Source organism: Hevea brasiliensis, chromosome 2 (assembly GCF_030052815.1).
Source record: "Hevea brasiliensis isolate MT/VB/25A 57/8 chromosome 2, ASM3005281v1, whole genome shotgun sequence".
Lineage (NCBI taxonomy): Eukaryota > Viridiplantae > Streptophyta > Magnoliopsida > Malpighiales > Euphorbiaceae > Hevea > Hevea brasiliensis.
In genome coordinates, this window is record NC_079494.1 from 23170990 (window position 1) to 23195446 (window position 24457).

Sequence of the window (24457 nt, forward strand, 5' to 3'; positions counted from 1 at the left end):
TATTTCATTAGTCATTTTTACAGTGGGAATTTGGAAAAGTGGTCAACATGAAAGTTGTTCCTTATTTTGTCTAGTTACATTTCTTTTTTTGAATCACTCCATTTGGAGTTTTGTAGATCAAGTTATGGCCCAAAAACCACAACTGGCCAGATTACAAATTTTCCAGATTTTCTGGACTTACCAAATCTATAGTATTTTGAGTAGTGATTGTAGGTCACTTTTTGAATATGTTATGGTCATAATTTGGGTTAGGTTTCTTCATAAAAGTTGTAGGTCTATATCTCAGCTTATTTTTGGTAAAATTTCAGGTCAATTGGACCTTTCTACACTGAGTTATGACCAAATGACTAAACACTGTTTATTTGGTCATTTTACCCAGGCAGATTGCAGGTCACCTAGATTAGGGCAATCTTTAGGTCAACTAGGTTTGGTTTTCTGGGCATGGTTTCTTCATCAAAGTTGTGCCATTATGTGTCTAGTTTCATGTCTAATTAGCCTTGCACCAATTGAACCTCTACAACTCCATTTATTGCTGCCCAAACCTGTTGGAATCATGCCCAGTCCTACAGGTCACCAAGGGCAGCCACACTAACTTCAATTCCCACTAAACAAATCACTTCATTTCTTATTCATACACAACCCAATGGTTAGTAATTGACCATTAAAACTCTCTTTCACCAAATACATGAACAAAGTCTCAATTTGGGTCCAAAACCCTAGCTCCACCATTCTAGATTGTTGCATTACTTGCACTTCACCTTCCTAATCAATATATTAGCGTTAAGGGCAGCCACAATATCATTTTAATTCTAAGAAATCTTCAAAACTCAACCAAGTTCAAGGCTGCTAGAATTTTTAAGCAAGAAATACACATGATGTTTACTAATTTTTTTTTTTGTAAATTTGCATCAATTACCACTCCTTCAACATGAATTGAAAGATAAAAATCAAGTTTAGTCACTAACCTTTAATGGAGCTAATCTCAAGCTTGTAAGAACTCTTCTTTTACACTTCTTTTTGCTCCCAAAAGATTCACCAAGATGAAACAGCAACCTTTTGTGTTAACACTTAGGGTTTTTATTGAAAGAAAACTAGGGAAAATGAAGGTTTGGAAGCTTGTTAATGGAGGAGTGAGGGAGAGATCATAGGTGACGTTTTGAGGAAGAGAGAGGGCTGCTGGTTTGTTCCAGATTTCTGCCCTCTTTTTTTTTTTTTTTTTAATGTGTTATAATTGTATTTCTTGCATTTTGATTGGCCAAAGATTTTAATGACCTCATGCTTACATAATGATTATGTAATAAAGCTAAATTTCTTTCATTTTCTTTTCTTTTCTTTGCTATTCATTTTCAATTAATTTTTCATCAATGTTTGTTCATATTTTATGTCATATAATTCACTTACATAAATGGACAAGTTGGTCAAAAATCATCTCTGAAGACGAAATGACCAAAATGCCCTCCGTTTGGCTTAACGAGCTAAAATTGTGTGTATCGATAGAAAAATTTTTCTAAGCCTTTTCTTGGCATTTTAATGCCATAGAATCCTCAATGACTCTTCTCTGGAGTCCCAAAAATTATTTTATAAATTTTCACTCAGGTTTAGGGTTGTTAACGGCCTTCATCGTCACTTCCCTTTCGGGTTACTCATCACTAGGGTTTCGGCTCGTTTAACCTTAGTGTATTTCATTCCTAAAAATTTTCCTTGATTTTTATGAGCATTATTTGGTTTATTTGTAACTCCTCACTCTAGTCTATTTATAATTTCAAATTTTCTAGCTGCCCGAATCAACATTGGTCAACGGAACAGTAGACTGTACGGACTAGCTAAAGTGAGGATGTTACATCCTTATGCGAAATAGCTATATAGATATCTCATACCTAGTATTCCTGCTATGTTCACCATACAACTCTTGTATGTGAAGGAAGATTTTACTAGCACTCTATATGTTCTCATGCTGCTTTTGTAACTCATTACTCATGAAAGCAAGCATGTAACACTTGGCTCTCATATCATGCTCCTTCCACTTGTCCAAAGTTTTATGTTCCTCTAGAGTGGCCTCTAGAGGTAAAGGACCAGGAACATTTGAGTCTAGAACATATCCTATATGTTCAAGGTTTAGGACAAGTTTCAAAGTTCTTAGCCAATCAGAGAGATTAGGTCCTATCAACCTATTGCGATCAAGTATGCTTGTAAGGATATTGGATGGTGGTGGTTGTGGTGTGCTCATTATTATCAGAAAATTAACTGTAAAAAATAATCAGATTAATTAGTAAATGTATCATGTATTTAACCAAAATGATTATGGTCTTTTAATCAAATTGGTCCTCCCACTAATTTAGTGAATCTGACACTTTCAAAGTAGAAAAAGGAAATCCTAGTTAGATGGATTTCTAGTGGGTGATTGAATTCTTATAGTCTTATTGATCATCCTCAGGCACATCCATTATTGGAATTACAATAAACTGTAAGTGAGCAACTCCTTGCCCATCACATCTCATGTGAGGTTCAATCATTTACCTAGCCCCTAATGCTCAAAATCTTAGGCACATCCATTATTGACTTATCTTGCATTAGTTAAGTTGATCCCATTGAGCCAGTAAACATGCAAATAATTTTAATGTCCTCAGGCACATCCATTATTGACCACCAAACCATTTACATATTTACAACATCTCATGCTTAACAATTATTCTTAAGAAAATCTCTTAAATTAATTCAATCATATGCAATTATTTAAAATTTCTTAAACTAATTGCCTCAATGGAGGGCCCTGATATAATTACCTTTAATTATGCCATTTCCAACTTAATCATTTGTTTGGAAGATTTTGTGGTCGGCCTAATTACTTTTATGGTCTCTCTTTGCACATTATCCAATTAGCATGCATATATCATATACTTGCATACATTTCCATACATCTCATGCATATATGGATAAACAATAAATATGGTATGATCATGGACTTTCTAAGGGATTCAATTCTGAGCCATCAAGAATTGAATCAGGGCATTCCTAGGTGCATTTCATTCATTCATTTTACAAGAGTTACTGAAGGAGTACATAATCAACACTTGATCTTGAATTCCTCCCACTGGTCCCACCAATGCTCTTGACCTCCTTGATCTTCTTGCAATCCATTACATTGTAATCCTTGGCATACCAAGGCAAATTTACAAGAACATGGACTTTAAAGTCCTCAAATAAATGAAATTACAACCCAAAAATATTACAACCTTTATAATACATGCCACTAAAATTAAATTAAAATAAATTAATTAATTTACAACCCAAAGAAACATAAAAGAAATAAATCCAATCACATTGGTCTTTTATTGTCCATGATCATCCATCATGCATATCACTATTTAACAATTAAATAAAACATATATACTTAAATTAAATTGAATATCTCATATTCAACTTAAAAATCTAGATTTGAATATGATTCAAACAAATTTAAAAATTCAGATTTGAATCAAAATTTAATTGTGTGATTAAAACTCCTTATTAAACATTGTAATTAGTCATGGGCATAATTATGGGCCTTGAAAACAAGCCCACACTCAATCAAACCTTACGCACCATGAAGTGCCATTGATGCCGCCACCTATGGTGGTTCCATCATATGTGCCGCCACACATGAGCATCCAACCAGCCTTGATTCAATCAACTCTTGATCAAATCACACAATTAAATCATATATTGAACAATCTAAATGGAAAATATAGTGGCTATGATACCAATTGAAGAAGCGGAAGTATGAAAATTATTAGTTTAGAACATTGAATTCAAAAAATTTTCTTCTAGGGTCTCATGCATCATGTAATATTCATTATTTACCTAATTAATTTCAATATTCAATAGCATATTAAAACACTTTGAATATATTTTTGGATCTACATTTGCCATTTAAGATTTTAGAATTAATAGATTAATTCATTAATACCTTAGATTAATACAAGAACATGTGCTCTAACCTTTTGATGCACTGTTGACGTGTTTGGTACATTTGGGAAGCACCTAGGACAACAGATGTTGTCCCTCTAGCTTGTCCACACCAAGATCACCAATGGCAACCCATTGAACAGCTTCTCAAGCCTTTCCAACCAATTAGAAATTGAGGTTTTGCCTTTTGTAAAGGTTGCAGATGTATATTGGACACTAGAAACGATTTCTAGCAATTTTAATTCAAGAGAATGTTGGCAATTCTCTTTGAATTAATGAGAGATGAAGAATAAGAGAGGAAGAAGACAACAAGGGTGGCGGCACCTCTTTGAGAAAATCAGATTGCTTAATTTGTTCTTTCATCATTTCCCTTATATAGCTAGGTCACAATTTAAAACCCTTGCCACATGTCATCTTCTGATTGGCTCAGAATTTTAATTGACCCAATCATATTATGCCAAGTGTCAAAACTAGAATTAATCTTGACTTTGTTCATCTTACAAGATTGGAAAACAAATGGCAACCTTATGTGTAGTGCCATGTGTCACCATCTCATGGTGCCACATGTCACAATGTGAAATGACCAAATTACCCTTGTGTCTTAATTTTGAGTTCTCAACCCAAAATAATTATTTCTCTCCTTCTATCTCAGGTCTAAAGATTATATGCACTGATATGATTTATGATAATGCATTGGCAAGAGTAAACTCTATGTGTTTGTCATAAATGTCACTGGTTCGGCCCACTTATCATACATAAGTGCCTATCATGTTTGTTATATGGCATTAGACTCACCATTCCATCCTATTTACATCTCATATAAATAACTTGGGAACAAATATGATTACAATCTTTCTGGATAAGTCATGTACTTATTGTGAAGTACCCTCGATTGTGAACCAATTTATGATACTTTGTGCTAGAAATATTGTCACTCATATTCTTAACAACTTAAGAATAGAATTTCTAACAAAATACCAATGGACCTTTTCTATTACACATAAATATATTATGTAAATGGAAAAGTGAAAATACCTTTTATTAATAAAATATGTACAAGATACATACTAAATGATATGCTAGAGGGCATACTACTAACATTTTTTAGACCTGAAATAACACAGTTATCTTATATATAGGTAGTTTGAGTTTGATACTGCTTTCATACTTGTACTGTGCATGAGTATATGGGCATGTGTTGGCTCCTACTAGTTATATATAGAGATAAGTGTTTATCAAGATGGAATCTGTTACCCTAAGTAAATAGGGATAAAATCCTATGTTTATTTAATTGTTCTTGATGTTTCAAGTTCTTGGCCAGGATAGACAGATTTAGTCAGAAAAGAGTTTCTGATAAGAAAATCTAATTAATCAAGAACTGGAATTAAAAGAGAACGTAATGTTCATAGCAAATGGGGTTTGACATTAACCATGACTCCAGCTCGAATTGAGATTTTGTAACGGAGAGATTCAAATGCATGGTAACATATGATTAAAGGTTCTTTTAAGGTATTCCTTATTACTGATTGGGTAGCCATGGCATACAATGCTAGGTATCAACCATGGTCTATGAGATGCCTGAAATGATTTAGAGAAATCATTTACAGTAAGAAAGAGTTTTAATGATATTAAGAGTTAATATCATTTTTCATTGCCAATAAGTAATGAGCCTAGTAAGTCACACATCTACACAAGCTAATCACCATTTAAAATGTAATTTAATTGATTAATTAAACAGTTTAATTAATTAATTAAAGAGGTTTGATTTGCAATAAGATCACAAAGTCCCTAGCATGACTTAAAACCAAATCTAGGTTATTGGATGTATAGTATAAATTAAATATATATTTAATTTGATTAAATATAAATTTAATTATGAGAAATTAATTAATAGAGATTAATTAATTAATTAATTTATATTTGTTGTAAATTGATTTAAAGAGGAGAAATTATAATTTTGGGTTGAGAACTCAAATTAAAAAGTAAGGGCAAATTGGTTTTTTCACATGGTGACATGTAGCACCATGAGATGGTGACACATGGCACCATATGATCTTGCCACTTGTCTTCCTATGAAGGAAGACCACATGTTATGATTTAAATGGAGCTTGACACTTAGCTTCATAGGATTAAATCAAATAATAATGAGATGGGATCTTGTGATGACATGTGGTAAGTGAATTAGGGTTTGATATAAGTATATAAAGAGATGTTATAAAGAAAATCAGCCCACTCTCTCTTTTCTCTTATATGGAATGGCAATAAGAAGTTTCCCTCTCCTCTCTTCTTTTTCACTTGATTCAAAGAAAAATCCCTTGGTTTCTTTGAATTAAAATTGCTAGAAAAAGTTTCTAGTATCCTAAATATCCATTAACCTTCCTTAAAGCACTAATTCTCATCTTCAAGTGGTTAGCAAAGCTTGAGAGGCAATATTTAGGGCTGCCATAATTGCTTCTTAGTGTACTTATAGTGGACAAGTTAGAGGGACAACATTTGGGGTCTTAAGAGCATCCTAAGATTGCACCAATTATGCATCAATAGGTTAGTATCTAAAAGTCCCTCTTTTAGTTAAGGTTTGATTGAATTTCATATTAATTCATAATCTTTAATGGCAAATAAAATTTTAATGCATACTAAAATATGTTTTGGTATGCAATTGGACATTGGAAATTGATTAGGTTTATAAGAAACTTGATATGGTGCATGTAACGTTAGAAATAATTTTTGAAATTCAAGGCTCTAATGTCCAATAATCATGCTTCTACTCCTTCAATTGGTATTAGAGCCACTATATTTGCCATTAGGATTGAATATGAGATTTAATTGTGTGATTTGGTCAAATTATCAATGATTCAAAGCTGTTTGGATTCACCATGGTAGCGGCATGAATTTGATAAATACCCTAAGGGTGTGTTTAATATATAATTGTTGTATATCTTTAGCCCCATATCTAATTAAATTGTTTAATTAGGAATATTAATAACACAATTAATTATTGAAAAATGTTTTCAAGGTATTAAATTTGGAAAGGGTTTCTAAATTTAAATTGATTTGAATGAGATTCAAATCTGAATTTTTTGGTTGAATATGTGATATTCAATTTAATTTTTTTTTAATATTTATATTTTATATAATTGTTAAATTTTAATATGCATGATGGATGATCATGGACAATAAAAGATTAATGTGATTGGATTTATTTCTTTTATTTTTCATTAGGTTGTAAAATAATTAATTTTATTTTAGTGGCATGTATTATAAGTGTTGTAATAATTTGGGTTGTAATTTCATTTATTTGAGGACTTTAAAGTCCATATTCTTGTAAATGAAGGAGTGGAAGCATTGTGATTAGTTCATTAGAGCATTGAATTTCAAAAATTTTCTTCTAGGGTTACATGCATCATACCACATACTTTATATGCCTAATTAATTTTAATGCTCAATTGCATATTAAAACACTTTTAATATGTATTAGGATCTATGTTTTCCATTCAAGATTGTGAATTAATAAATTAATTTATTTAAACCCTAGTTTAAAAGAGGAATTAGAGCACTAACCTCTTTGATGCACAATGGATGTGATTAGCACCTTTAGGAAGTACCTAGGACCCAAGTGTTGTCCCTCTAGCTTGTTCACACCAAGATCACCAATGGGCAGCCCCCAATTTGCTTTTCAAGTCTTTTCTAATCAATTATAAATTGGTTTCTTACCTTTAGAGAGGTTGTATGTGAGTATAGAACACTAGAAACAATTTCTAGCAATTTTAATTCAAAGGAATTTGGGCAATTCAATTTGAATTGATGAGAAAAGATGAAGAAAGGAGAGGGAGGAAGAGGTGCTGCCACATATAAGAGAGAATAAGAGAGTGGCTGAATTTTTCTTTCTTTTCCCTTTTATAATTAGGTCACCACTTAAAACCCTTGCCACATGTCATCACCAAATTGCATCTAAATTTTAATTGACTTAATCACATTAAGCCAAGTGTTAAAGCTAGACTTAATCTTGACTTTGATCATCTTACATGATAGAAAGACAAATAGCAAGCTTATATGATGCCATGTGTCACCATCTCATGGTGCCACATGCTACCCTGTGAAATGACCAAATTACCCTTATGTTGTAATTTTGAGTTCTGAACCCAAAATCATTATTTTTCCTCTTCTAATCAATTTATATCAAATATAAATTAATTATTTAATCTCCATTAATTAATTTCTCACAATTAAATTCATATTTAAACACTTTAAATATAAATTTAACTTATACTATATATCAAATAACCTAGATTTAGTTTCAAGTCATGCTAGAGACTTTGCAATCTTATTGCAAACCAAACCTATTGAATTAATTAATTAAACTCTTTAATTAATCAATTAAGTCACATTTTACTTGGTGATTATTTTATGTATGTGTGTGACTTACTAGGCTCATCACTAATTGGCAATGCGATATGATATTAACTCTTAATATCATCAAAACTCTTTCTTACTATAAATGATTTCTATAAATCATTTTAGGCATTTCATAGACCATGGTTGACACCTAACATAGCATGCCATGGCCACCCAATCAGTAATAAGGAATACCTTTAAATGAACCTATAATCATATGTTACCATGTACTAGAATCTCCTTGTTATAAAATCCCAATTCGAGCTAGAGTCATAGTTTATGTCAAACCCCATTTGCTTTGAATATTATGTTCTCTTTTAATTATAGTTCTTAATTAAAAAGATTTTCTCATCAAAAACTCTTTTTTGATTAAATATGTCTGTCCTGGCCAGGAACTTGAAACATCAAGAACAATTAAATAAACATAGGATTTTATCCCTATTTACCTAGGGTAACAGATTCCATCTTGATCAACACCTATCTCCATATATAACTGATAGGAGCCAACACATGCTCATATACCCATACACAGTACAAGTATGAAAGCAGTATCAAACTCAGATATAGGTGGTTTGAGTTTGATACTGCTTTCATACTTGTACTGTGTATGGGTATATGGGCATGTGTTGGCTCCTACTTGTTATATATGGAGGTAGGTGTTGATCAAGATGAAATCTGTTACCCTAAGTAAATAGGGATAAAATCCTATGTTCATTTAATTGTTCTTAATGTTTCAAGTTCCTAGCTAGGACAGATAGATTTAATCAGAAAAGAGTTTCTGATGAGAAAATCTTTTTAATCAAGAACTAGAATTAAAAGAGAACATAATATTCATAGTAAATGGGGTTTGACATAAACCATGACTTCAGCTCGAATTGGGATTTTATAACAGAGAGATTCTAGTGCATGGTAACATATGATTATAGGTTCATTTAAGGTAAATCTTATTATTGATTGGGTGGCTATGGCATGCTATGCTAGGTGTTAACCATAGTCTATGAGCTGCCTAAAATGATTTAGAGAAATCATTTATAGTAAGAAAGAGTTCTGATAATATTAAGAGTTAATATCATATCTCATTGCCATTTAGTGATGAGCCTAGTGAGTCACACACATACACAAGTAATCACCAAGTTACATGTGATTTAATTAATTAGTTAAAAAGTTTTATTGATTAATTAAATAGGTTTATTTTGCAATTAAATTACAAAGTCCCTAGCATAGCTTGAAACCAAATCTAGGTTATTGGATATATAGTATAAGTTAAATTTATATTTAAAGTTTTTAAATATGAATTTAATTATGAGAAATTATTTAATAGAGACTAATTAATTAATTTATATTTGATATAAATTGATTAGAAGAAGAGAAATAATTATTTTGAGTTGTGGACTAAAAATTAAGACACAAGAGTATTTTAGTCATTTCATAGGGTGACATGTGGCACCATGAGATGTTGACACATGGCACTACACATAAGCTTGTTAATTGTCTTTTAATCATGTAAGATGATGAAAGTCAAGATTAAATCTAAGTTTGACACTTGGCACAATGTGATTGGGTCAATTAAACTAAGAGCCAATCAGAAGGTGACATGTGGCAAGGGTTTTAAGTGATGACCTAGCTATATAAGGGAAAGGATGAAAGAACAAAATACAATCTGCTATTTCTTCCAAAGGTGCCAGCACCCTTGCTTTGTTCTTCCTCTCTTCTTTTTCATCTCTCTTTAATTCAAAGAGAATTGCCAACATGCTCTTGAATTGAAATTGCTAGAAATTGTTTCTAGTGTCCTGTATACATCTATAACATCTCTAAAGGCAAAACCTTAATTTCTAATTGATTGGAAAGGCTTGAGAAGCTATTCAAGGGGCTGCCATTGGTGATCTTGGTGTGGACAAGCTAGAGGGACAACATCTGATTTCCTAGAAGCATCCCAAAGGTGCCAAATACAACTGCAGTGCATCAAAAGGTTAGTGCACTTGTTCTTGATCTAATCTAGGGTGCTAATGAATTAATCTGTTAATTCTAAAATCTTATAGATCCTAAAATATATTAAAAGCATTTTAATATGCTATTTATCATTAAAATCAAATAGATAAATAATAAATCTTGCATGATGCATGAGATCCTAGAAGAAAAATTTTGAATTCAATGATCTAAACTTATGTTTTTCATGCTTCGGCTCCTTCAATTGGTATTAGAGCCACTATATTTGCCATTTAGATTGTTAATTATATGATTTAATTGTGTGATTTGATCAAGAGTTGATTGAATCATTGCTGGTTGGACCAACAATGTGGCGGTATGAAAAAGATTTCCATTGGTGCGCATGGTTTGGTGCATTCAACCATGCGCACGGCTTATGGGCTTGAATATGGGCTTGGTTTCAAGGCTCATAATTAGGCCCATGACTAATTAAAGTGTTTAATTAAGAGTTTTAATCACACAATTAAATTTTGATTCAAATATGAATTTTTAAATTTGTTTGAATGTGATTCAAATCTGAATTTTTAAATTTGTTTGAATGTGATTCAAATCAGAATTTTTAAATTTGTTTGACTCATATTCAAATCTAAATATGAGATATTCAATTTAATTTAAGTATGTATGTTTTATTTAATTGTCAAATAGTGATATGCATGATGGATGATCATGGACAATAAAAGATCAATGTGATTGGATATATTTCTTTTATGTTTCTTTAGGTTGTAAATTAATTAATTAATTTTAATTTATTTTGGGCATGTATTATAAAGGTTGTAATATTTTTGGGTTGTAATTTCATTTATTTAGTTCTTATAAATTTGCCTTGGTATGCTAAGGATTACTATGTAATTAGATTGCAAGAAGATCAAGGAGGTCAAGAGCATTGGTGGGAGAAGTAGGAGGAATTCAAGATCAAGTGTTGATTATGTACTCCTTTAGCAACTCTTGTAATATGAATGAATGAAATACACCTAGGAATGCCCTGATTCACTTCTTGGTGGCTCAGAATTGAATCCCTTAGAAAGTCCATGACATACCATATTTATTGTTTATCCATGTATGCATGAGATGTATGAGAATGTATGCAAGTATATGATATATGCATACTAAATGGATAATGTGTAAAGTGAGACCATAATAGTAATTAGGACGACCACAAAATCTTCCAAACAAATGATTAAGTTGCAAATGCTATAATTAATGGTAATTATAACACGGGCCCTCCATTGAGGTAATTATTTTAAGAAATTTTAAATACTTGCATATGATGCAATTAATTTAAGAGATTTTCTTAAGAATAATTGTTAAGCATGAGATGTTGTAAATATATAAATAGTTTGATGGCCAATAATAGATGTACCTGAGGACATTAAAATTATTTGCATGTTTACTGGCTCAATGAGATTAACTTTAACTCACTATAAGAATTTTCCAGAACAGAAACTGAAATTAGAAACGGATTTATATCGGTTTGTAATTTGAAACAGATTTTGAAACGGAAATTGAACAATATGAATCAAATATATTAGAAACCGATTAGCAACGGATTTAAAACCGAAATTAGAAATGGAAAATTATCTGTTTCTAAAGCATGCGCTGAAATTTGACAGTAAATTAAATGTCAGTTTAGAAATCGCTTAGAAACTGATATCTGAAACCGATTTTGGTCGGTTTCTAAGTCTTTACATTTAGAAACTGATTTCTTTCAGTTTCAAAAGGTGAGTATACTATTTATTGAATTTAAAGACCAAATTAGAAACAGATTTTTGTCGGTTTCAATTTATTTATATTTAGAAACTGATGATTTTCAGTTTCAAAAGTTAAGATATTTTACTTATTTAATTATAATTCCTTATAATTAGAAACCGATTATAGTCAGTTTCTAATTCCTTATATTTAGAAACCAATTTATTTTGGTTTCAAAAATTAAGGTATTTTGTTTATTGAATTTTAAGTCAAATTAGAAACCGATTTTAGTCGGTTTCTAATTCCTTATCATTAGAAACCGATTGATTTCGGTTTCAAATATTAAGCTACTTTGTTTTTTGAATTTTAAGTCCATATTAGAAACCGATTTTTGTCCGTTTCTAATTCATTGTATTTAGAAACCGATTGCTTTCGGTTTCTAAAGTTAAGGTATTTTACTTATTAAATTTGAAGCTCAAATTAGAAACCGATTTTGGTCAGTTTCTAATTCCTTATATTTAGAAACCAATTTATTTCGGTTTCAAAAATTAAGGTATTTTGTTTATTGAATTTTAAGTCAAATTAGAAACCGATTTTATTCGGTTTCTAATTCCTTATAATTAGAAACCGATTTATTTCGGTTTCAAATATTAAGCTGAATATTAAGTCCATATTAGAAACCGATTTTTTTCGGTTTCTAATTCATCGTATTTAGAAACTGATTACTTTCGGTTTCTAAAGTTAAGGTATTTTACTTACTAAATTTGAAGCTCAAATTAGAAACCGATTTTGGTCAGTTTCTAATTCCTTATATTTAGAAACCAATATATTTCGGTTTCTAAAGTTAATATTTTACTTATTAAATTTGAAGGCCAAATTAGAAACCAACTTTGATCGGTTTCTAATTTCTTATATTTAGAAACTGATTGCTTTCGGTTTCAAAAGTTAGGATATTTACTTAATTCTAATATAATTTGTAATATAATTTTATAATTTGAGTTTAATTTTTAACTTTACTTAATCTTATTTTTAATTGAATTTTTATTTTTATTTTAATTCCACTTTTATTTCAACTTTATAATTTCGATTTAATTTTAGTTAAAAAAAATGAAAAACGCAAAAGTTAATCTTAACCTTTAATTTTAGACTATTAAATCATAAAGCAATAAAAATTTCCAAATTAATCTAAACCTTTTCTTTTTATAAGTCTTTATTTTTATTTTTGTATAAGCTAATTAATAATATAAAAGTTAATATATTTTAAATAAAAATAATAAATTTCAATTATAATTAAATAAAATTAATAATAAATATTTGTTAGCCCTAGCCACACAAATGATACCCTCCCTTCCATCATTCATCCAGCTTCCACTTCTTCTCCACACTGCTCTACGCTTCTCTTCGGCCATTTCTACAGTGTTTCTTCAGTCGCTTCTTCTTCGGTCGCTTCTTCTTTGGTTTCATCAAACTAAACACAGAATAGTTCTAAGCAATATAGCTAATTCTTAAAAGATTTGGCCTGCTCAAGACATTCGACTCGCTCTCTAGCAGCTCATTCGCTCCAGAACTAAGGTGAGTTTATCTTGCTGCAGACTTATTTTTTTCATTTACTATGCATTTTGCACATTAGTGGGATTGAACAATTGCCGATGGAATGTGGGTTCATTACATGGTGTCATCTCTGAAGATCATTTCTTAAATTTGTCCAATTTGAAAGCCTTGTCTCTTTCCGGTAACTCCCTCGTATGGAATTTAAGTCTCGATTGGGTTCATCCATTTAGTCTACATTACATATATCTTCAATCCTGCAATATGGGACCTCATTTTCCAAAATGGGTTCAGAGTCAGAAAAATTATTGTGAGCTTGATATTTCTGATGTTGGAATTTCTGATTCCGTCCCCAAGTGGTTCTGGGACTTTTCTTCTGCTTCTAACCATTTAAATATCTCCCACAACAATTTGAGTGGGACGGCGCCACATATTTCATTGCATCTTTATTATTTCCCTACCATTGATATGAGTTTTAATCGTTTGGAAGGTCCATTGCCATTGCATCCGTTTCCTTCAAAACTAGCATCCATCACAAGATATATGTCCTCTGAAGGTCAGAGAATAGTTAGGACGTTGATACCTTGACCTCTCAAATAACCTATTTTCTGGAGAAATTCCTGATCATTTGATGCTTGTGAAAGATCTAGTGTTCTTGAATTTGGCTAATAACAATTTGTCTGGCAAAATTCCAAATTCCATAGGTTGGCTTTCGAAACTTGAAACACTAAAATTAGGAAACAATGCCTTATCGGGAGAGTTACCTTTGTCTTTGAAGAACTGTTCAAGGTTGAGATTCATTGACCTAAGTGGAAATAAATTGTCCGGAATCATACCCACTTGAATTGGGGAAAGCCTAACCCCTTTGCAATATCTGAGCCTGGAATCCAATCAGTTCCATGGAAACATACCGTTGCAATTGTGCCAATTAACAAATGTTCAAATCTTGGACCTCTCTGTAAACAATATCAATGGAACCATACCACACTGCATTAAGAATTTAAGAGCCATGGCTGATAGGACCAGGTTCATTGCTAATTCAACACTTTGTGATGATAATTTGTGTGCCCTTCTATGGATAAGCATTGGATTGCTTGTTAAATTTAGGTGTTTGAATAAATGCCAAAACCAATTTCCAAATATGCTCAACATAACAGGTTCTTAATTGGTTCTGTAAATATAGGTTGGATTAATTTTTTGCATCATTTGTCTGACTTTGCAAATGTGTATATTTGTATGATTTTGTAAGTTTACACAAAATTACAAAAGACCAATTCATTCAGAATTCAGATTTTGCAATTTGCATGGCTTCTTATTTTCAACAGATGGCCAAATTTACAACTGTTGACAATTTTTTGAAAATATAATATTATTCATCCCTCCATCCCCTCTCCTCTCTCTCTCCCCCCCCTTTTTTCTTTCTTTTGACTTGTGAACTTCCTTATTTCTTTGCATTAACACTTTGATAGTCTTTTTCATCCGAGGAAATTGATTTGTCTGTTTAATGAAATTGGAGTGGGGTCAGTTCTTGTATTTGTGAGTTAATGACTAATGCTTGATGTCAGTGATTCATCAAGAAAAGTGGATGATTTTCATTGCTTATGTTGTTTTTTAGTGCGTGTATATATATTGTTTGCAGGCTCAATTGCTCATAATAAATTGTTCACACTAGTAGATGTACATTTGTAACTTAGTTTTTCCGATGCCACTAGAGAAAATTCTCCATTTTCTATGGCACCTCGCCACCTCCCAATAAATAGTGGTTTTAACAAAATCTAGAGTGGTCTTATTTGTGTATTTTGCTATCTGTTTGCTTTGCTTATTCTTGAAATCTACCATTGCATTAATTGTAACAAGGACAATGGGAATGTGTAGGGAAAAGGAACAATACAAGAACCCAGAAAATGATAATGCTTGGAGATGTCCACCTATTGAAGAGGTCATAAGATATTACTGAATTAAAATTCATAGGATATTAAGAACTTTTTATATGGCTATATGCACCTTTTGAAGAAGTCGAGCTATTTTTATCTTCTCACTGGACTTTCCTACAGTGTCCCGCAAACCGACCACTCATTATTCCAGGGTACATCATAGGCATTGTAGAGATGAAGCTGAACTCGCTGAACATATTGTGGGTTTGACTTGTAGCCTAGTAACTTGCCAATATAGGTTCTTAATATTTATGTCTTACTATCATAGCTTCATCTCAAATATTTTAAGAGTTAAAAATATCTTATCCATCTACTTTAGCTGATCAAATTTCTGAATCTATCTTATGTTTTATAATAATTGCAAAAATAAGTTAACGCGACTATCTGTGAACGCTAATGGTTCCCTTATCCCAAAGGACTCTATTGACAAGAATTTTATAAAAAAGAGTCCATGGTGAGTAACATTATTCCCAAGTATGTTTTTGCAGATTAGCACTATTGTAATATTTATTAAATACTCTTTATGGTAGCCATCAAGTTCTTTTCCTATTGTATCAATTGCTTTTCTAATTGAACATTAGTGGTAAGTTTAATGCCCTTCCAATTTGCATTTTCTGTTTGTCATGCAAACTATGTTATAAATCTTGACATGAATGTGCATATTGCTCATGTGCTGTTTTTTTTATGCATCCAGAAAAACTAATTTATGTATTTGAGAAAAATTCAGTATCATGCACACATTACTTTTGCACTGTAATCCTCATCTTCCCTACTTTCCCTTCAGCTTCCAAATTGCAAGAAAGTAATAAACCTTGCATTTGGGATATCTACCAGAAGTTTTTTTTTTTTTTTTTAACAAAGAAAACCCAAATAGGGGAAGTGGGAAATTTAGGTGATGTAATGGAATAGAATTTCTTCAATTTCATAATATGATTAGATACAGATATGTACGCTCTACTTCTCCTACTTTTCCTATAATTCCTACTAAATACAAATACAATCCAAATAGAAGTAGGAATACACAAATATACTACACAAGTGTGTTTACTTTCAATAACAGGAGAGATCTGGAATATTTACAAGGAAAAAGAAAATGAATCCACTCTCTGAAACTGAAGTATGGATATAATATCTCAAGTGTAGAGTTTTTTCATCTTTCATTTATTAAGACTCTAGTCTATAGTAATTGTCTAATTTAAAAAATTAAGCTTGTAAATGGAGAAGGCTGCTCATTATATAACATTTTGGTATGCTTATGCAGAAGATTAGCCAGCTCTTGGTTCAGATTGCACAAATGAATGAGATGATATCTGCACGCAAGAAGATTCCTGTTACCAGAGTTGGTTGATTAATCAGGAGTTCTGTTTGCAGGTGCTACTAGGTTCCCAACATCTTCCATTTTTATTCACAGAGAGAAAGAAAGACATGTATGTGTAGCTTTGTATTTAGACGCTTGTCTGTTAAATTGGCGACTGCACCAGTTTTCATTTGCTCATCTTAATTTACTTTTTTCACACACACACCTAGGCCTTTCATAACCCCTTTTTAAGGATTAGGATTTCACTTATGAACCAAACCCTTTGTGGCTTTGTGTTCCGGATGAGATTTTCGTATGCTGTTGGCAACTTTCTTTCAATTGTTTTTGGCCACCTCCCAATAATCTGGGTTTATTTGATCAGCATAATAGCATAAAATAAAATAAATAAAAGCCTTTATTACAAAAATAATTTAGATCTTTGTGCGTTTTGATGGTCTAATTTAAAACTTTTTTTTCCTTAACATGTTAGGTGAGATTTTTAAATTTCGTAGAATTTTTGTTCAAATTTTGAAGGAAAGTGTCTATCAACGTTAGGCTTGTTTGGTATTACTATTAAAATTATTGTTGAGAAAATAATAAGAGTGTTTAGTATGACACATGTGAATGAAATTTATTTATAAGTAGAATATTATAAGTAAATCCTTGTTTAATTTAAAAATTAAAAAGTATAAAATTATATATATATATATATATATATATATATATATATATATATATATTAAAATTTAACTAATATTTAAAAAACAATTTTAAGTTATTTTCTATGCTTTTTCTTTATAATAAAAGTCATATTTTTATTTGATTTACAAATAACTTTTTTTATAACTGAAATTATACTATATTTTTCATTATTAAAATTAAATAATTATTTGAAAATTTATTTAGTAGGCTATTAGTTGTAGATGAGTACACTCAAATAGTTCAGATGTAAATTAGCAACCAAACTTACATATTTAATTACAAATAAAAGATTGTATGTTTATTTTATTGCTATACTAATATCTATTTTTTCATGTCCTTTAATTTTAATGATTATTATGTTTTTTAATTTTATACTATTATGCCATATAGTGTAGTTATTTATTTATTTACTTTTGGGTGTTAAATTTTATACAAGAATTTACTGACAGAATTTCTTTTTTTTTTTTTTTGGAACTACAGTCTGTCTCACTCTCTTTTGGTCACTATCTCTCGTTATTTTGTCCCTTGCAAGATCACACGTGTAAGTAATATTGTAATATGGCGTTTTGATTTGTAGATGCATGCATATCAATTTTTGAGGTGATAATTTTTTCTATTGTTGGACACTATTCTAGATTTTCTATATATCTTAATAGTTTCTTTTTTTTTTTTTTTTATCAAATTTGTCACATAATAACCTTAGAAAACCCGTCCAATGTCCTACTGACAATTAATGTCAGTGGACAATGGATTGTCCTGTTGGACAAATTGGAATTGTATACTCTACATAGGAATAGGATGGATATAAATATGTATTATATATTTGTAGAAATTTCGTAACATCTCTCATTATTCTCTGGGTGCAGACTTTATGTTGTGCACTTGGAGAACTAATGGGAGATGCTGCCGAAATTTTTACAAATATATGACATGTCATTATCTGCCTGTTATTGGTAGAAATGATACAATTCTAATTGGGTTAGGGCCTTACCTTTCAACGCATGATTGGGGATATGTTGTAATTCTGATATCTGACATATCATTACTTATATTCACTTAATTATTACACAGCTATTAGCAAAATGGGATCAGATCGGAGATGGATGTATGCTAGGTTAAAAGATTGCCTATTAACCTCAAAATTCATAGAAGGTATTGAACAATTTATAACATTTGCTAAGCAACATCCAGAGTGGATGGATGGGGATAAACTGAAGTGTCCATGTAATCATCGAAAGTGTCAGAATCGTAATTATGTTGATGAGAATACAATTCGATTACATTTGATGAAGCATGGATTCGTGGCATATTATTATAAATGGATTCTACATGGGGAACCCCGCACAAGTAATATTGATAGTCAAAACATAAATGTTATGATAGCGGAGTCTGTTCAAGAGGTTGATAATAGCACAAGCAATACATATGAGCAAATGGTAATGGATGCAGCAGGTCCTAATTTCTTTCAGGATGTAATGGAGGAGCCTCCAAATCCATCAGCTCAAAAATTGTATGACATGTTACAAGCTGCTAATAAAGAGGTGTGGCCAGGTTGTGAAAGCCATTCGCAGCTCTCAGTTGTTACAAGGATGTTGAACATCAAGGTAGAACATCATTTGTCAGAAAGGTGTTTTTATGACATTTGTCAACTTATGAAAGAGGTGTTACCGGATGAAAATTTAATGACTAAAAACTTTTACAGTACAAAGAAGTTGGTCCAAGCATTGGGCCTACCTGTTGAGAAGATTCATTGTTGTACTAATGGATGTATGTTATATTGGGCTGAAGATAGTGAGTTAATGAATTGCAAATTTTGTGACCATCCACGGTTCAAATGACATAGTCGAGGCTCTTCTAATTTTCAAACCAATATCCCACATAAGAAAATGTACTACTTTCCTCTAACACAGAGATTGCAAAGATTATATGCTTCGAATGCAACAGCGAAAGAAATGAGATGGCACGCTGAGCATGACCATGAAGATGGGGTAATGCGTCATTGTTCATATGCAACTACATGGAAGCATTTTAATAAAGCACATCCTTCATTTGCTGTTGAGGTTTGGAATGTAAGGCTAGGACTGTGCACCAATGGGTTTCAACCATTCGGTCAGTCTGGACAACAATATTCATCTTGGCCAGTCATTGTCACTCCTTACAATTTGCCTCCTTGGTTATGTATGAAGGAAGAGTATATGTTCCTAACGGTAATAGTTCCTGGTCCGAGAAACCCAAAAGACAAATTGGATGTGTACTTACAGCCCCTTATTGCAGAGTTGAAACAGTTGTGGGAAGTTGGAGTTGAGACATATGATGCATCAAAGAAGAATAATTTTAATATGAGGGTTGCGTTATTATGGACAATAAGTGATTTCCCTGCATATTCAATGTTATCCATTGGAGCACAAAGAAAGACTGCTTGTCCATATTGTAGGGGCGATTCAGATGCATTCACATTGACAAAGGGTGGTAAACAATCATGGTTTGACAATCACCGTAAATTCTTACTAGCTAACCATCCTTTTAGACGGAATAAAATTGCTTTTAGAAAGAACAAGACAATTACAAAAAGTGCTCCCCCCATTCTATCTGGTGAGGAAATTTTAGAACAAATAGAACATCTAGGATTAATGTGTGTCACAGATATGGGTGCAGATGAGAATAACGATATGAAGCAAAAACACGGGTTGGAAGAGACGGAGCATTTTTTGGGATTTGCCATATTGGAGTACTAACATGCTTCGCCACAACCTGGATGTCATGCATATAGAGAAAAATGTATTTGAAAATATTTTTAATACTGTGATGAATGTTGAAGGGAAGACGAAGGATAATGCAAAATCAAGGGAAGATTTGAAAGAGTTTTGTCACCGACCTGAGTTAGAGAGGGATATGGCAACAGGAAAGTATCCTAAAGCATGTTACACATTAGACAAACAATCAAAAGTAGTATTGTGTGAATGGCTTAAAAATCTTAGATTCCCAGATGGTTATGTGTCAAACAAGGGTAGGTGTATAGACATGCGAAAACTAAAGTTGTTTGGGATGAAAAGCCATGATTATCATGTCTTTATGCAAAGATTACTCCCAATAGCATTTAGGGAATTGCTTCCAAAAAATGTGTGGCAAGCATTGACCGAATTGAGCAATTTCTTTAGAGAGTTAACTTCAACAACACTTAGAGAAGAAGCCATGTTACAGCTCAATGAAGAGATTCCTATAATATTATGTAAACTTGAGCGTATATTCCCTCCAAGTTTCTTTGACTCCATGGAACATCTCCCAGTGCATTTGGCTTATGAAGCATGGATTGCTGGTCCTGTGCAATATCGGTGGATGTATCCATTTGAGAGGTAACTAATTTAATGTATCATTGTATACTATCATTACATGGAGAAATAAAAACTTTGTTGTGACTAAATAGTAAATGGTGCAAGTACCTTAGGAAGTTAAAAAATAATGTGAAAAATAAAGCCAAAGTGGAAGGTTCCATATGCAATGCATACTTAGTTGAAGAAGCATCGTCATTCTGCGCTCATTATTTTGAACCCCATGTCAATACAAGGCATCGAAAGGTTCCATGAAATGATGATACAGTCGAACATATGGATGAACATCCAGGGAATCTATCAATTTTCACTCATTCTGGTAGGCCACTAGGAAAAGGAAAGGTTAGATATCTCACAGAACAAGAATTTCAAGCAGCACAAATGTACATCTTGTTGAATTGTATAGAAGTAAAACCGTACATTGAGTAAGTTTTTCTAATATTCAATTATTATAATTGTTGCAATGCCATTATTGATTCCAAACATGTAATTAACTATTTTCATTGTGTGCAGCATTTTTGTTAATGAGTTACACATGGCCAATCCAAATATCAATGATAAACAAGTTGATGAGAAACTAGAGCGTGAATTTGATAAGTGGTTCAATAAATATGTTCACAATCCCTCCAACAATATATCAAGCCAGTTTTTAAAGGATCTATCAAAGGGTCCATTAAGAAGTGTTATGTGCTACAATAGTTATGTAGTTAATGGTTATAAATTTCACACTAAAGGTTATGGTTCGCATAGGGCAACGATGAACAGTGGGGTATGTATCAAGGGGACTAATTACAGTACTAATGAAAGTGACTACTATGGACAATTAATTGAAGTGCTACGATTGGAGTACCCTGGATTACCAATCAAAAGAACTGTATTGTTTAAATGTGATTGGTTTGATCCAACACCAAATGTGGGAATAAAGATTCATCCAAAATATAAACTTGTGGATATTAATCATAAAAGATCCTTCAATAGGTATGAACCATTTGTTCTTGCTATCCAAGCTGCTCAGGTGAATTATTCCATATATCCAAGCTTAAAACGTGACAAGGATGATTGGTGGGCTGTGTTCAAAATCAAAGCGAGATCTGTTATTGATCTTCCTGAGCAAGTGAATGTCACAACCCCCCCTGCACGGGAAGAACCATTTCAAGAAGATGAAATGGAAGTCCCTTTGATTCAAATTGACGATGATGATGATCAACAACAATATTTGAATGATCAAAACGGTGTACTAGTTGAAATTAATGAAGAGGATGTTGAAGATGAAGAAGAGCTTGAATTGGACTCAGAAAGTGATGAGGAATGCGATGATCTATATGATAGTGATACTAATTAGAATTAGGTATTTCTCTTAATGAATTTATATTTCTAAACTTGAAGTATAAACTCTAACTAATTTCATCTGTATTATGTATCATAAGTTGAATGAAGCTAACTAATTAATACAATTATTTATGCAGGATGCGAGGCAACGGTCGCAGGGGAGGTTTGTTGTGTCATTCACAGTCAAGGCAGTTACCTGTGCAGGATGAGCCCAATGATCAACTAGACCAATCTACACAGGGTCAGCCTCAGGTTCCTTCACGATCCACTGGGAGGTCGACACCAGATCCAGAGGGGTCTACTGCTTCAACACAGCATCGAGCTACACCTCCACCTCCACCGCCACCACCTATTACCCCATCTTCTGAGCCTGCAATTGGATCAACCTCTGGTCATGAAGGTCATTCAGTTGGGGCAGCACCAATATCATCGATGGATGGCCTATCACTCACTACATTTGGAAGAAAGAAAAGAATAAAGCTCATTAATGGCACGTAAGTATTTAAAATTAATTAACTTTATCTATGATTTGGTATTACATATCATTGGCAATTGAAGTACCGTGTTTCTACATTTACATAAAATCAATATATTTGCTATCTTTCTTTTGTACAGGTTACATCCATCTGAGGAATGTGCTAAGAAGATAAAGAATATCTTCAAGGAGAGGATGGACCCAGAGGGGCACTGTTGGAAAACTATCACGCCTGAAACAAAAGAGTTTTACTGGGATGAATTTCAAGTAATAAAATAAATATTTAAATATAATTAGCTATCGGATAACTAATTTGCATAGTTTATGAAACCTCAAAAAAGAATGCTATGAACAAATATCATTTAAGTGATGAGAATTTGTGAATTAATGTAAAAGTACACAATTGAAGTATATTAATGCTTAAATGATCTATATGTACAGCTTGTGTGATATTGAAAATATGTATTGTTGTGAGTTGTTGTAGTTGGGGTGGATGTTATTTATTGTTGAGAATATATGAAGCGTTTTTAACAGGTGCAATTAATACCTAATAACTAGGCTAGATTGTCCAAAATTAAGGGGAAATGCTGTCAATTTTTTTCTAAAATATTATCATACTAATACAACTGTCTTAATTTTTATTTATTTTATACCGTAAATACTTTGATTGGCAAGAGGTGACTCCACTAGTAAAGGAAGCTTGAGGCGTAAGGTCGCAGAGCGCTATAAGGCCCTAATGTGCAATGTCGAAAGGAAAATCCAAGGTCATCGTGCCTAATAGTACAATGCAAAAATGGAAGGAGGCATGGAGTAGCCTGAGTTTAAAGCCAAGAGCAATCGGGCCATCGCTAACTGTTGTAGTGAGATAGGGAGTTGGGGTGCATCTCTAGACACACAGGGGTCTGGTTTCACATGCTACTCACGCAGATAGAATGGTAATGATTTCATATTTACTATAGGATGGTAATGATTTCATATTTACTAGTTTTGTTATTGTCTGTCTACATATTAGTAGCAAATAATTGAACATTATTATAAACATCACTAAAATCATTATATCTTTTTAGGAAGCCCAGCTTGGCCGAAGACCTTTTCCTTATGAACCTTTCCATAAGACCCACACTAGGAAAGGCACCTCCGATATGGTTGATTCACGAGCGCAATCAATTAAGGTAAGTGAACAAGTATTTTATGTCTTTCAATTATATGAAAAAAATGAATAAGTGAGTTTTTTATTCAATTGCCAAGAAAAATAAATTTAAAATATGTGTATTGACTTATGCAGGATGCATTTTTGGTGCTTAAGGAGCAGTCGTCTCAACCACAAGAGGGGTGCAGTGACCCTCCTATTGTAGATGAGGTCGCACTATATTATCAAGTTGTGGTAGGGGGGGGAGAAGAAGAACAGGGTTTATGGCATTGGATCTCAAGCATCAATTTTTAACCCTAGCTCATCTTCTACTGCATCCTATTGTGCTCAGTCAGAGGCAATGGAGGAAGAGATTCAACAATTGCATCAGACTATTGCAACGCTCAAGGATAGTTTGGTTGCAATGGAGGAGAGAGATCGACAACGCGAGTTGATGCTAGAGGAGAGATATAGACAACGTGAGCAGACACTGGAGGAGCGCATGCAACAAATGATGCAAAACATGATGGCACAAATGATGCAGGGTACGCAGTTTACAGCCCCAACTCCACATGCGACTCATCAAGATGATGGTAGAGAGGCTGATAGTGGTGATGAGTGATTATCTTGTTGATGACAAGTAGCTTGTTTTTTTGTTATTATGATATTTTATTTTTCCATACAGTATATTATTGTCATAACCCT

General features: G+C 32.4%; 1 protein-coding gene across 1 annotated transcript; it reads left to right on the forward strand.

The window, feature by feature from the left end:
* The first annotated feature begins 21092 nt into the window (after positions 1-21092).
* Positions 21093-22161, forward strand: LOC131177900 (uncharacterized). Its single transcript, XM_058143072.1, has 2 exons — positions 21093-21244; positions 21333-22161. The coding sequence occupies exons 1-2, from the start codon at positions 21096-21098 to the stop codon at positions 22159-22161; spliced, it is 978 nt and encodes a 325-aa protein (XP_057999055.1). The 5' UTR covers positions 21093-21095.
* The last annotated feature ends 2296 nt before the right edge of the window (positions 22162-24457 follow it).

Excerpts from the sequence above, each read along its gene's own strand:
- LOC131177900 (XM_058143072.1), top strand. The coding sequence starts at position 21,096 with ATGGATGAACATCCAGGGAATCTATCAATTTTCACTCATTCTGGTAGG. Across the intron at positions 21,245-21,332 it reads GAAGTAAAACCGTACATTGA|CATTTTTGTTAATGAGTTAC; the intron begins GTAAGTTTTTCT and ends CATTGTGTGCAG.